General features: G+C 34.2%; 1 protein-coding gene across 1 annotated transcript; it reads left to right on the top strand.

Moving 5' to 3' along the window:
- The first annotated feature begins 3,206 nt into the window (after positions 1–3,206).
- LOC117344433 (cleavage stimulation factor subunit 1-like) lies at positions 3,207–13,555 on the top strand. Its single transcript, XM_033907160.1, is given in 14 exon segments — positions 3,207–3,336; positions 3,853–3,980; positions 4,243–4,320; positions 4,696–4,788; positions 5,409–5,449; positions 6,275–6,397; positions 6,804–6,897; positions 6,900–6,925; positions 7,827–7,902; positions 8,727–8,806; positions 9,397–9,552; positions 10,464–10,608; positions 11,555–11,635; positions 12,099–13,555. Coding segments are annotated over 14 exon segments (1,293 nt in total). The 5' UTR covers positions 3,207–3,277; the 3' UTR covers positions 12,212–13,555.
- The last annotated feature ends 2,674 nt before the right edge of the window (positions 13,556–16,229 follow it).

Raw genomic sequence — 16,229 nt, 5'->3', positions numbered from 1 at the left:
ATTACATCAATTCTGTCTCCCTTTAACTCAAATGATTTCAACATCTGTTTCAATGTCCCTTGTTTCGTTGATTTTCGTTAATCCTCATTGTTGGTGTAGAGGTAATTCTCTTAAAAGACATTTTCCAATCCTCACATTTAGCTGGACACCATTACATAACTCAGCAAAGTGATTATTAATTAGCTTACCTGACCTTTTTTCATTCTCGCATTAATGTGTTCAGTTACTCACAAAATATCCACTTATACACTTTCAGATTTCCAAATTTTTCGTGTATCAATTTCCAAATAACTGGTCTTTATCTAAATAATTGAACCTCACGTGCGCGTTTAACTTTAAATTGTCAGAATAAATTTTACATTTCATTTTTGATTAATTTAAATGTCCTCATCAAGTGACTTATAATCTGGACTATCATCACTTGTTAGGTCATGTTGGTTAGCATCTTGCTCCATATCTCTGTTTTAACTATTTACATATAGTTCTTGCGACTCTAATTTAGATCTCCTATTTCTCCAGCGTTTAGATAATTCTAATTTAGATAGATCTCCTATTTCTCCAGCGTTTAGATAATTCTAATTTAGATAGATCTCCTATTTCTCCAGCGTTTAGATAATTCTAATTTAGATCTCCTATTTCTCCAGCGTTTAGATAATTCCTTACAGGAATATCACCCTCAAGCTTTTTTAACTCATCTGTTTAATAAGGTACTTCCGATCCAGTGTCTATTTATGCCCGAAATCGTAGATTTTGCATTTTAATTCTACATGAATTAAGGGTATATGTTAGTTCAATTTTACATTCAGGCGTTTTCTTGTTTGGATTATCTCCCTTCTCTCTAGAATTACTTTTGATTTTACTAACAGATTGTTTTCTGCTGGCATGTTTCCTTTTCCCTATTTAACTGTCTTGTTCTCTTTACGATGTCCCTTTATATGACCTGTCTGTCCACAATTTCTTTAGACAGTTACTTTTAATATGCCCCATTTTCTGACATTTTTAACACTTAAAACTTACATTTTGGCAAACCTTCCCATTTGTTTTATGTCTATTAAAGTATGTTTTGGTAAATCAGGTTTTTGAAACGATAAAATATTTTGCTCCGATACAGACGTACAGCGCAATCATAGGCGGTCTGAAATGTTTAGGTTCTCTCTCAGAACTTTTATTTCATAATTGATATCTTCATGCTTTAACTCATTAATAAACATCCCTTTTAATTGACTCTTTATAACTTTTGTCCATATTATCCGTCAAATCCTGTTATGCTTCTCTCAGAAGTCTTTCTGTGTAAGCCTGTAAAATTTTCGTCTGAGTTTTGCCTATGTCAATGATAACCAAACATGCGGATATGGCAATGGCCGAAATGTGCCGAAATGGAGTTGGAAATAACGAAATGGAGAAAAAAAAAACCCAGTCGAAATGGACCACAAATTTTGCTCCATTTAGGAATTTCCAACTCCATTTCGGCACATTTTCGGTCATTATCACAACCCCCAAACATGATGGGGGTCTATTATTACGGCAGATCGAGATTTTAATTCCTTTTATTAAAGTTTAGACATCTCTGAATAAAGTCACTAACTGGCTCTGTGCTAGTATGAAGTGCTACTTCGTTTAAAGTATATGCTAGGTTAACAGAATAAGCATATTTTTCTTTATTTTCAACCCAACCTTTAAATATATGTATATCTAATTTTCCTGAGAATGGCTTAATAATCTGAGTAATTTTTTTTTTACATCTATCATAAAACATAATCTCGAAAGTTGTACATTCATTTCATGAAAATCAGAATTTGCAGCAATTATCGTGTTGATACTGAAGTAATTCTCATTATGACAAAAATTGCTGCAAATTCTGATTTTCATAAAATCAATTATGATTTTCATGAAATCAATTAGGATTTTCATGAAATGAATGCACAACTTTCGATTGCGTTCTATGATAGATGTAAGAAATGTACTCAAGGGTAAAACTAAATCACTTACTACATGCTGTCTCTGTTTCTTTGTTTGTAGTTCGGGTGTCCGTCCTGTTGAAGCTTTATTTTCTGTCAACCATATAGGCGTCATGCAATCTTCTCAAGTTCTGTGATATCTTCTGAATCCATCATTCTGATGTATTGATGTACACACCTGACCTTGTAAGTTGTAACACAACATGGCGTGAACATACATACTAGCTGCTAGCAGACGTTGCTTATTCATTGTACAAACCACAGTCGTGGATCGTATAGTAGCTTCTGTAAAATAATACTCTATTTATTTCCATCATGACTGTCTGGCTGTACATGTCTGGCCCCGTGGTTTCGTTTGTCCGGAGACCCTGTCATGTATACCGATGGGTTCTCTTTCTCCCTCTGCTTCTGAACTATCTACTGCTATCTTCTCCTTCTCGAACTACTAATAACCACTGTCTTTTTATCCTCTCCGTCAACTTCATGTATCATCCAATCGATCACTTAATTACTGTCTCGTGCGCGGGATGCCCGATTATCTTGTGCTAATGTTACTTAATCCTATCGAGATGTTTACTCGAGATCCTTGATCCTAGTGTCCTATATAATTATATAGTTCTAATCAGTTCGGAGACCTGTCAAATAGTGTGACTGATAGCACACCTGTACATAATATAACGGTAATCATACCCTTAGATAACAATGCCCTATTCCGGATTTATACAGGTTTCTAGCAACAAATTATTTTTAAAACCAAACATCCGTAATAATTATTTGTAAGTCAATAAATCAACCCATGACTTCGATTTGTTACATCAGTTTATCTTTTTTTCTTGCCTTAATGCGTTCAGTCAGACAGAGAAACAAAAACATTTCTTCAGATTTTTGGTTAACAAATAATGGAAATATGTACGCAAAATCCGAAATACCAATTTATGACAAAATAAATAATTAAAAACATATAAATAGATCTTAAAATGTTGTCACCGCTGAGCTTCGAACCTTTCGTCTGGTCTGTGCTTAACACGCTCTCTATAAAATAATAAAACGGAACGAGACATGATATAACACGCCCCTCATGACAACAATTCCCCTCTCCTAAACAAAATGTTTGAAAACTACATGAAATCATAGGCTGTTATATCAGTTCTCTGAGGATATGCGTTTATAAACTCTATATTTATTTATTTCGTTTCGCATAAAAATGACAATATGGCGCTCCACAGTCGCTTCCAGAACTCATTGGACCTTTCCCTATAAAAGACACATAAAACTCGATGTGTTCCGGATAGAAGCATCGAAGAAGGGGGTTTGCGAAAATGGGGTCGGAACACGATGAAGTTAAACAGAGGGATTTGATGTATAGACTGATGATAAGGTATTCAAAATGCACCACAATAACGAAAATTACAATTGATGGAAGTGTATGCGGTGATTCCTATCGATACTGGTATCTAGCCAAGATGGTGATGGAGTCTCTTTCAACAATGCGTTTGGTTTAGTTTTTGCTAGTTTTGTTGACAAATTCTGAAAGTTCACACGTGTTTATTCGCTGAGGAAACATGGCATTGCCTGTATCAGAACAAGATACGCTGTTGACGATATAGCACGCCAAGCTCATTTTATAATACAGACTAGGCTAAAGCCAAAGACAATTCCCTGACATGTAGTCTTACAGGACCAATTCATGAAAAAAATCTTTCTCAATTCACAAATTTTGTTACAAAATTTACCATCCGAAACCAGTGAGAAAAAAGCCATTACTTGTTACTAAATTAGTGTAATCATATGTGCAGTTTTTAAAGCGCAATTATTCTCGCATCAATGTCTGAAATAAGTGCTAGAATCTATTATGAATCATGTGATTCTGACTTTTTTATTGGTTATTTTGCAGTCAGCTATTCTATGATGGACATCAGAAGCTGGCTGTTTCATTGTCGACTCTAGTGAAGGCCCACCCAGCCTGTCCTCCCTCTGACCGACTCTTCAAGGTGCTCAAGTATGGCCTGGAGATCGAAGAAGGTATAACAAGTCACCTCACAAGGATTTGATAATAGTAAACAGATTAGAGATTGAGAGAACTGTAACCATTTCACTGTAAAATAATACTAATATCAAATTTGAAGTCCAAGATCCAAAAAAGAGTGATGAAACAGAAAGTCAGTAACAAAAATGTAAAGTTTGAGTTGATATTTAATGTTCCAAAAGGTTTGCGAAACAAACCATTGTCTCACATTATCATGTGGATAAAGTAAATTGTCATAAATTCTCATTGATATATCAGAGATCCATGGGAAAGAGCTGATAGGATCTGAAAATGTAGCCCCTGGATCTGGGATTGACCTGGAATATGAAACAGATGGTAAGTATGTTTGTTCTTACTACGCTGTGCAATAGACTCGTTTATCTTCATCATGGTAATGGAAGGCAATTTAATTATAGCGTAAGATTTACTTTTGTTCCATTTCTATGATATTGTATGTCCTACAGTAAAAGATAGCTAAACGTTGATGTGATTTCAGTTTAAAGTGCACTTGCATAACTTTGACAGTGTTCGATTCGTGGGAAGTATGTTGCGATGATCACGAACCACCATTTTCATCATTAACACCAACTTGGTTAGACTGTATTGTAATTAACAGAATTCCTATCAGAAATGTTAATAAGCAAATGTGTTTGCTTTGGAAATATTAGATAAACAATTCTTATTGTTTTAATTCTTTCTTTGTGTCTTCAGTTCAAACCATATCCCCAGAGGCAGCTTTGTACGAGACCTGTTACGTGACAGCTCACAAGGGGCCATGTCGTGCTGGTGCCTTTCACAGTGGAGGTAAGTTTAGGGGGGTACAAGTTTCTCTTGACTTTTCACAGTGGAGGTAAGTTTTAGGGGGTATGCATATCTGTAAAACGCTTGGCTAATCACTGTGGAGGTAAGTATAGGGTGGGTATTTGTAAAACACTTGGCTTTTCACTGTGTAGGTTAGTATGGGTGGTACTGGAGCTACAAATGTACATGTAATTCACTGGACTTTTCATGGTGGAGATTTCTATACAAGTTAAATAAATGAGCCGTGTTTCTTTAGAAAATACATGATGTATGTACCATCATAACCTGGTAAACAGTGTCATGTGTTTGTAAGCTTTCAGTAACATCCACAAAAAAATATAGAGTAAATATCTAAAATAAGAACTTCACAAAGACAATTATGATAAAATTTCACCAACTATTCAGTAAATTATAATACTGCTAGTAGTGTCTTCTGCCACAATAATGTAACTTTGTTAATGGCTAGGAATTTTGCATGTTCTATGAAAGAAAAAGCCCAGATATTCAACATGAAATTTTGTTAAAATTACTTTTAGTCATGATTTTGTTAGAGAATTTGGAATGAAGCACATGTGCATTTTATTTAGATTTGATTGAAGACAGATTTATGTTTAACTTTGCAGGAAAACTGATAGCTACTGGATCGGAAGATTCTTCTATCAAGGTAAGTAATATTTTGTAGTTATATATATAACATACATTTTAAGCTTGCATACTAAGATGTAAGGGAACTTCTTTAGTACAGCATCATATCTCTGCAATTTTTTGCTGAAGTGCTGTACTTCACAAAAAAATTATTGGAAATATCTCTCAAAAGTTATTGATATTCGACAATGAGCAGGGTAACCCCTGGAGTATCAAGTGTGACAGAGGGGTGGTCATCTCTGATGGAGGAATGGGGTAGTGATGGGTTGTTCAAAAGTGTTACTCAGTCATTGCAGGATATTATTTTAACATCTTCTGAACTTATTGCTACAAACTGCAGTCAAACTTTGTTATCCTATACTCTGATAATTCAAAGACCCTGCTTAATTGGAAAGAAACATTTAGTCCCGATTGTAAAAATTCTATGTAAAATATATCCATTTACCTGAGTTCCGATTGTAAAAATTCTATGTAAAATATATCCATTTACCTGAGTTACTTAGGATAACTTGATTTTTTTTTCATGAGTCAATATATGAACCCCACTGATTTCGAAATAATGAGGTTTCACTGTATTTGATCAGGAGCTACATCAGGGGAGATTTGAAATTAACCTACTCACAGGACTGAGGGGAAGTGGATGCAAACTTGATACTTAAATCAATCATCCCTGTGTTACGGCCATGTTAATTCTGTGCACTTTCCTCTGTTACTTTCAATATTCATGTAGTTCAAAACCTTTCTGACAAGCTTATAAAATAGCCTCATTGTATTGATGAAAAATCTTAATGTCTCTCAGAATAAATAGGTTCCATATATATTGTGTGATTATTTTTTTTGCCAGATTTTAGATGTAGAGAGGATGTTGGCCAAGAGTGCAACACCAGCCGAAATCATTGCCATGGAAACGCCTCAGCAGGCCATGGAGAACCACCCAGTCATCCGAACTCTGTATGATCATAACGATGTAGGTTTTCTTTTAAAAAGTGAAGGATTATGAAAAAAATAAAATTGTTTTTCATGTTGATTCTTGGTAATTTAATATCCATGTTGCATGAGGATATCTTTTCTCTTTACTGAATCAATGAATAGCTCCTTGTTGATGCAACAGGAGAATTTATACAGTACACTTTTTATCCTCAATGATATAATTTTCAACCAAGTAAGGACAGGTGTAAGTTTACCTCTACATTTTTCTACAGAATGTTACTCATCTCCATAATTAATCTGATCTTCAAAAACCTGATACTAAAACGATTTTCAGTCTTTGACCAAAGACTGTGATCTAGAGAAACACAACAGGCTGTAACAGTGTACAAAATGAAAATCAGAATCTTTTAGATATGTGTTTAAAATAATGTTTTTGTTTACAGGAGGTGACATGCCTTGATTTTCATCCCAACCATCAGATTCTGGCTTCTGGCAGCAAAGATTTCAGTATCAAGTTCTTTGAGTATTCTAAACCATCTGTAAGAAAGCATACAAGAGTATACAGGTTAGTCTAATGTTGATTATAAAGGGTATTTTTTTGCTAGGTTTATCGCCCGGTGAACAACTGAGGCTGGATATCCTTGTAGTAGTTGGTGATTACCTCACTGTACAAATGTGAGAGGCCCTTCACATGCCATTAGCGCCGAGTGTTGTGCTTAAGGACATAACCATGACAGCCCAGACTGGCTTGTTTCTCAGCTTCCCAAGAAACTATCTGACACGGGTAGGGAACATAGAACCATGCACCTTGGATTTTCACTTGAAACCCAACTACATGTTTTTGATACATACGTCAGTAGTATATTTAACTATGGGGCTGAAATTTGGGGTTTTCATAAAGCACCAGATATAGAGAAAATTCACTTACAGTTTTTAAAAAGATTATTGGGGGTTAAGAAAAGTACTTCTAATTGTATGATTTACCAAGAATTAGGGAGATTACCTTTTTTAATAAAAAAATTTGTTGAACCTATGAGCCGTAAGGCTCAAGGAAATAAAGAACTTGAACTTGAGGTTACGTGGCCGACCTCTTACAGACTGGGTTATAGTGGCCCCTTACTTAAGGATGTAGAATGCAGGTTATTAGAGATAGAACTAATGCGATCCATATGTAATTATATTGTCTTTGCAGCAAACAGCAATGGACCATTGTTATATTTTATTTTGGATAGCATTGGATGTTAAAAGGACGTTAAACAAAATTTAAAAAAAACATGTACAAGATGACTACGAGATAACTATAATGTTCTACATTTCAATAATCTTCCAGGGAAATGTATTTCATATTGCGCTTAAAAATTATTTTAATCAATATAATCATATATGTTTGCCATTATTTTATAAAATATTTATGCATGTATCAGTACAAATTTTGATATACAATTGTATTTGTCTTTTTGTAACAGGAAGCATCAGAGGTACGCTGTCTGTCATTTCACCCGTCGGGAGAGTATATCCTCTGTGGTACCAAACATCCCACCTGTAAGTTGGATCAATCATTAGGACCTCACATCTGAGATATGTCCTATATAGTTACCATGGTTTTTAACTGTCAGTGTTTAATTATCACTCCTGTTTCTAGAGATGATATTCAAATCCAGATAAAAAATGCAAGCATAAACATTCTAAGGTTGTAATTGACAAGGAAACACAAATCAAAATAAATACAACATGCAGTCAATCCCTCATACATCAATGTCTGTGTGGTCATGATAATCTTCCAAATTTTCAAGGTAACCAGGAAGATTTTATAAAAAGTTTAACTGTTGGAAATGAACTCCTTCTTCAAGTTAAATATAGTCGTACAGTTACCAGAGATGGAGATAATGAAGATTGACTGTAATTAGTTGTTACGGACTAGATTGCTGTAGGTTTAAAGGGGATACCCATAAAATGTTGGACCACCTATCTGTGTACCACAAATATATGTACCGCAATATACCAGGTAAATGTTTACTGCAGAATGTTTTGATACAACATTTGGTTACATGTTTATTACTGCCTCCTCTAGATCTGACTTGGACAACTGTAAAATAGTAGCCCTGTTGAATTTAACAACCCAGTATTTCGTGTATCAAGGTGTAAAAATGCTCTTACTCTACCAATTAAAACTAGACCAGTATGAAGTCAGTTTGGACTTTGTCAGTAGTAAAGACCTGATCTGTATGGCATTGAGTTGATTCCTGTCAACTACTATGTAACATTTTTTAATGCCCAATATAAAACAGTTATGGCCTGTTTCCGATTACATATAGTTCCTTGAAGTGAATTTATATTAAGTTGTGTGTATATGTTTGATCTTGCAGTGCGTCTGTATGATGTAAACACATTCCAGTGTTTTGTTGGCCGACATCCTAGCCATCAACATGAAGGACCACTTACAGCGGTAAGTCTTAATTTCTATAGAGAATTATTGTTCAAAATACCGGCCCTTGTTTCTATAGAGAATTTTTGTTCAAATTACAGACCTTCATTTCTATAGAGAATTATTGTACAAAGTACAGGCCCTCGTTTCTATGGAGAAATATTATTCAAATTACAGACCTTCATTTCTATAAAGAACTATTGTACAAAGTACAGGCCCTGTTTCTATAGAGAATTTTTGTTCAAATTACAGACCTTCATTTCTGTAGAGAATTACTGTTCAAAGTACCGGCCCTCATTTCTGTAAAGATTTATTGTACAAAGTACAGGCCTTCATTTCTATAGAGAATTATTGTTCAAAGTACTGGCCCTTGTTTCTATAGAGAAATATTGTTCTAAAGTTTAGTGTATTAGAGCTGAACAAGCAGTATATCATACCATATTTATCTTTGAGAGTGTTTTAATGAAATTTGTTTTGTTTTAAGAATGGTGAATCAGATTTGCAATTTTATAGACACATGTATTTCATAACAAAAACTGCTGACTCCATTTTCGTGTAGCTGAATATTTTGTATGTGATTTGTTTAACTGAATATTAATATTCGTTGTCAGGTTAAATGGTGTCCGAATGCTAACCTGTTTGTGACAAGTTCAAAGGACGGGGACATTAAGATCTGGGACGGAGTAAGCAATCTCTGTATCAACACATTTAAAAAAGCACATGATGGCAACGAGGTGTGCTCCGTCACCTTCTCAAGAAACTCAAAGGTTTGTCTTTATAATTGGAAATTTTGTTATTCAGAGAGCTCAATGCAGTTAAAATATTAGGCCACCCTTAAAATATCTTGGTTTGCTGTAACCCGACCAGGATATCTTACATATGGGTAGGTAGGTAGGGCTGAAATTTTTTTTATTCAGTTCTGAAAATAGATTTTTCAACCTTTAATATGAAAACAAATCAAAATATGGAAATCATTATTTATTTTTGGTTCTTAAACACGCCAACCTTATTTGGGTTTGAGAAATGTAGTTTCAAACCTGCACAGCAACTTCCCGACATAAATATCTGAATCGGTCAAATCGTTTAAAAATTTTTTTTAATTTTTCATATCAAATAAAAAAAATGTCGCAAAAAGAGTTGGCGCATTTTTTCTGGATCAGGCGGCTTACGCCAAACAAACTATATTTTTATTTTGGCTTGATATGTTAAACTATAAAGAACTCCAATTATATCAGATTTATTTGCAATTATTAATTTTTAATGAAGAAACAGTTGTTTAGCTGAAATGTATTAAGGTTTGTTCATTAAATGCATTTGTTTTTCAAATGGAAACAAATGGACCTGCTCTGCTTAACATATATAAAAAAAAATTATTAATCTGTCTGAAAATATTATTTCATCTTTAATTTTCCAATTCTTCCGCATTTTATTATTTGTTGGGGTTGTAGATTTTTATTCATCTAATATCGTGAAGTGTTTGCTGTGTTGTCAGCTTTGATTGTGAGACTCTTAAAACCTTAACACATTTATATCATGAAATTAAGTCAAAGGTTCGGAAAAGGAATGCTATTAAATGAATTTCACAGAATTTAAAAATCAAATTGGTATCAGAGTGGGTTAAGGGTGTATACAAATACCTTTCCAGTAGGATAACTTCTGTTTTGTTCCATTTTTACAGTATGTAGTATCTAGTGGTAAGGACTCACTCGTGAAGTTGTGGGAGCTGTCTACGAACAGGTGTCTCATCGTGTACACTGGAGCAGGGGCTACCGGCAAACAGCAACACCGCACACAGGCAGTGTTTAACCATACTGAAGACTACGGTAAATATCCAATTTAGATGTGTGTGACAGAAGTTTCGCCGTATCGTCCATATCAATATCAAAATACATATTTAAATGTAGAAATCTTATGGTTTTTGTGACAGAAGTTCCGCCGTATCGTCCATATCAATATCAAAATACATATTTAAATGTAGAAATCTTATGGTTTTTGTGACAGAAGTTTCGCTGTATCGTCCATATCAATATCAAAACACATATTTAAATTTAGAAATCTTATGGTTTTTGTGACAGAAGTTTTGCTGTATCGTCCATATCAATATCAAAATACATATTTAAATTTAGAAATCTTATGGTTTTTGTGACAGAAGTTTTGCTGTATCGTCCATATCAATATCAAAATACATATTTAAATATAGGAATCTAATGGTTTTAATAATAGTTTAATCAATTCGCAAACATAGCTTACAATATGCAGAAATTTTGCTGGCAATCATGTATGTTTTCAGTGATGAGAGATTTGTAAAATTTAGCCATAGTAACACTTTGTATACATTAGGGCTATTCCATTAAAATATCTACCTGACCCCAGAACGCCACAAAAAATCACTTCTATCCATGGTTAGATTGACTTCCTATTACTTCCATGTAATTTTTAAAATAAATTCTATGGGTGGTACCCCTTAACCAAACCTGGAGTCCTGGGGTGGGATAGATATTTTACTGGAAAAGCCCTTACTAGTATATCTGTATACACTTAGAATCACATTTGTGGGGTAGATGCTGAAGTAGACCATGAGTGATATTTTCATTTAAGTCAGAGATTTTGTAAATATCTAATAGATAACAATTTTTGAATTACTGTTATCTGCATGTTTAAAGTTTATTTGATAGCATCTGTACATTGGATACTGGAGTAGACCTAAATCAGTTTTAAAGCATTTTTTCCTGGTTGTTCGTTAGCTCATGTTTTATTTCCTTACCACAGTGCTGTTCCCTGACGAGGCTACAACAAGTCTGTGCTGCTGGGATTCAAGGAATGCTGAAAGGCAGCGTCTCTTGTCATTAGGTAATTATACAGAAGCACTTTTTGGGAAGCTGACTTCTTTAATTGGACTCGTTAGTTAAATTTTTTAATTATTAACAATCCCTAAATCTTAAATATTTTCAAGTTTCTTGAATTCAGCAGAGGAAATAAACATTATAGAGGACAAGATATCATTTGTCTCCACCGGAGATTACTGAAGTGTTGGTTTATCGTAAAACAATAAATGATATTAATTGATAATAAACTTACTGTGCTATTTACAGAGTGTAGAAGGTCAAGGCTTCAATAAAACAACATTTTGTTTTGAAGAAGCAAATTATGTGTGGTTTAAATCAAAATCATTCCATATTCAGACATGAATACTCATATGTCAATTATTGCTCTAATTAAAGTGATATTTGAATGTTAAACATTTACAAAGAGCTTATGAAAGTCCTTTGAAATTGAATATAGTTTATTATAAAATTATTTCATACTTTTCAAGGTCACAATGGTGCAGTCCGATACATAGCACACTCGCCAACTGGCCCTGCATTTATCACGTGTAGTGAGGACTTCAGAGCACGATTCTGGTACAGGAAGGCCGACACTGACTAACCCTGACCTCTAACGGACATTCTTCACCGACGCTCATCAGTCATGATATCAAATATCACGCCATTGATAAATTCATATGTATCATATTTTATTTTCACCCTGTTCTCAATAATACTGGATTAGTGTACGAGTACTGAACTTGAAAATCATCTGACTGCAGGGACTTTTCTGTGTGGTGCAATTGTTGGATAAGGTATATTTTACCTTTAGGATACTTCTGGGGAAAATGTTTTTGGGTTATTAGGCCTTATGTAACATAAGTGTGTCCCTTACCCATTTCTTTGTGAATGATGGCAGTAACAGGAATGATTGTGTGTGTGTGTTTGTGAAAAGCTAGATATGTGTTATGTTTTCTGATCATTTCACAGGGAAAAGTTCATTAAAAATGGATTGATTACACGAAAACTTCTGTAAAAACCCCACACACTTAAATTTTTTATTTGCAAACTATAAAATAATCTTGAAATTATTAAATAGACCATTTTCATGTAAAAAATTGAAACAGAGCAAAGTGGGGAAGTTAAATTTTCATTTATTTCACGTGACAGTTTATACATATAAGCACATAATTTGAAAGTTTGACCTCCCAAGATCTGCTATTTAAATGGCTGTTTGTGCGATAATAACCTGAGGGTCGGGTTTGAGATTTTAACTGGCTTCATAGTAAAAATAAAATGGAATGGGAAGAACTTAAGTAAGAAAGTTCAACTGTTGATTATTTTCAAACTTCGATAACCACCAGGTCTCAGGTGTTCACACTGATATAAACTGAATGATTTGATAGAACATGTATCAATTAAACAAGATTAACAGGTTTTACTTACACGTTTCTTAAGAAATAAACTGAAATGTTGGTAAAATTAAATCTTTGGCAAAAACACTTCTAGAATTTTATGTTTTGACAGTGTAGAATTTTATAAACTTTATTTTTGTATTAAATGAATTAAGGACTATTTCACAAAAATGGTTTGAGGTGGCCTATGTATGGGTGTGGGGGGTTTGAAGGCACATGTTGAGATTGATCAATGGATTTAAATTTGATTTTTTTTTTACTACCTGTATATTTAAATTTCAAAATGGAGACCACCAACCATGGAATTTGATTTAGATACCCATTAGTTGTAATTACGAAACAACAACAAAAAAATATATATATAATCTGCTTTCAGCCCCTTCCATCAGACCTTTTTTTCTGGAATAGTCCTAAATGAAATTTTCAATAAAATTTTAGATTTCATGAAATTGTACAGATTAGATATATGTTAGGTATATGTTAATGATGTACTTTGTGTTTGATCAGTAATTCTGTACATTCTATACTGTAATAAATATTGTGAAATGCTCTCAAGTTTGTGTGTTATGTTTTCAACAGTCTACTGTAAAACTCGTTATTTTTTGCGGGTGTAATTGTTTTGCAATTTGGTTCCAAATTTGTTTGTGTAATTCAGTTTTGTCGTTTGAATTTTTGCAGAGTGGATACTGTTGGAATTTTTTTTTCGTACAATATGTACATTTGTCGGTAATAAACTTGCTGACTTTCAATGCTTTGTAACAATGTTTAGTTCGCCTGGCCCAAATGTGAATTACTGTGGGTTAGGGGCTTCGGTGAGGTGTACCGACACTTTATCACTAGCCCTCCACCTCTGGGTTGCGAGTTCGAAACCTACGTGGGGCAGTTGCCAGGTACTGACTGTAGGCCGGTGGTTTTTCTCCGGGTACTCCGGCTTTCCTCCACCTCCAAAACCTGGCACGTCCTTAAATGACCCTGGCTGTTAATAGGACGTTAAACAAAAAAAAAACCAAAAAAACACAGAATTACTGTGGTATATAAACAATGGGCACGGCCCATCCAGCCATCAGGTGCTGGAGGGTCAGGTTTGAAAAATAAATGATTAAAGATCCTTCAGAAGGAATGAAAACATTTGATCTGAAACATCCATAGTTGAAGGGAAGCCAATTTTGTTGGTCCGCCCCCACCCACCAGGGGTCGGAGGAATAGGGGAAATATAGGTTCTTCAAAATCCTTCTTCAGGAATAACAGGAAATTTTTCCAAATTTGGTGTGATGCATCCTTGGGAAAAGGGAGTATGTTTTGCGTAAAAGATGGGTCGGGTTCTTTGAAATCCTTCTGTAGAATTGTAGAGTATAAATGACCAGTTAAACAATAATCAATATTTTGATAACGTGTTTTAACACAGTATATTATGGAGACATCATGATCTCTTGTTAACAGATTTCCGTAAATTTGTATCGAACTAAAACATGAAAAATACTGTTTTATGGATCTATACACCTTTCAAAGTGATTCAACAAACAAATGAATTTGGCGCTTGAGTCTGACCCAGTATTGGACTTGTTCTAATACAGCACTTGGTATGTTCCTGCATGGGGCTCAATCTGACCAAGTTTTTTCTTCTTCTTTTACCAATGTTAGGTGAGAAGACAGTTGAAGGTCAGATTTGAAGTTGCATTGGGTAATTGAAGAAGAAGAATGCTGAAGAATTATCAAATCAAAATGTTATTTAAGACAAAGCAGATACAATGACTCGTTATAATAAAACAAATAAATATTCTCTGGCAAAAACCAAAGGCAATAACTCTCTCAAAACTGTCACATTGAAATGCTGCTTGGAAAATCGCATCATTTTGTCATGATAATAAATGCAATAGAAAATACTCTGGGCCTCGGACTAGCGACATTTTGCTCTCAAGACAACATCCCGTCACAAGGCCAAACTTCCTGCTTGGTGCTAGTCTGAGCTAGTAAGGTGACCTATACTCTCCACTTTTACACTACTCTCTTCTTCACAAAGTCTTCCAGTCTGAAGACAACCACAACACAGGTTCTACAACTGAGAGTAATTCTCTCAATCTCCTGTAGTTTTCACTTGGCGTGGTCACCAATACCAAATCTGTAATAGGAAGGAGTAATGAAAAATTCCCTGCCAGGGCAGCCCGGGCCCGAACTTCCGACCTCTCGCTCTCGGAGCGGACATTCACCACTATATCCTAAAGGGAATAGCCAGAACTAGTAAGGTAACCATATACTCTATACTTTTACAATGATAAGCAGACAAGGTGTTAAAGAAGTATAAACAAGGTGGGGAGGAACTTGGACAAAAAAAAGAATCCAGAAAAAAAGATGACATGGTCAATACTGTCTGTAAGGCACAAGTACATGTCAATTGGCCAGGTTTCAAAGGGACTTGCTGAAAACTGGAAGTTAATCTCAAAACGAGATTAACATACGGAAAATAAGGCGGTATCCTTCAAAAAATTATTGAGTTTTGATGCTCAAAATTACACAACTACATATCGAAATAATTTTAACGATAACACATTTGAGATATCTGGGAAAAAACTAAGATGGATAACACAACATCATGATACATGTACACATATTGAAAATTATTATTTAAATATTTTTATAAAAGTGCTGATGAATGGTCCTTCCTGTTTTTTCAATTTTTATGCCAAAATTTATTAATGGTACAATGTATCCCAAGTTATTCTGAGGGAAGATTCATACTAGGATATTATTATAACAACATGTATTAAGATATATGCAATATGTTAGCAGCCCATTTGGAATATCTTGGATTCACTCACAATAGAAATGTTATAGGCTTAGCCTGTTGTCCAATCCATTTTTATATCTAAAATCTATCTCTATTATGAAATATTGTATGTAAATTAATTCAAATGCTTGATTGAATAAAATATTTTGAAATGAAAATGAAAGAGAAATGTTTCAAAGATGCTGCCTACTTGTAAGTGTAATAGCGCAAATGCATTTAATTAGACCTGCAAAATAAATATTGAATGATAAATTAATAAATAATAATAAATTAACTAATTAATAAACTAGATAAGATTTAATTTAGATAAGTAACTAGATAAACGTGTATTTGAATAAAAATAGATTCATATATCAGAAATTCATTATTTATGATGAGCCGTCAACATTTAGCTGTCTGATCCGGATGTTTATGACCGCTGTCTCGTTTCCGATAGTACA

Source organism: Pecten maximus, chromosome 16 (genome assembly GCF_902652985.1).
Source record: "Pecten maximus chromosome 16, xPecMax1.1, whole genome shotgun sequence".
In the NCBI taxonomy this organism is placed as follows: Eukaryota; Metazoa; Mollusca; class Bivalvia; order Pectinida; family Pectinidae; genus Pecten; species Pecten maximus.
Note: the sequence above shows the minus strand (reverse complement) of the source record. Positions and strands in the feature narration are given on the sequence as shown.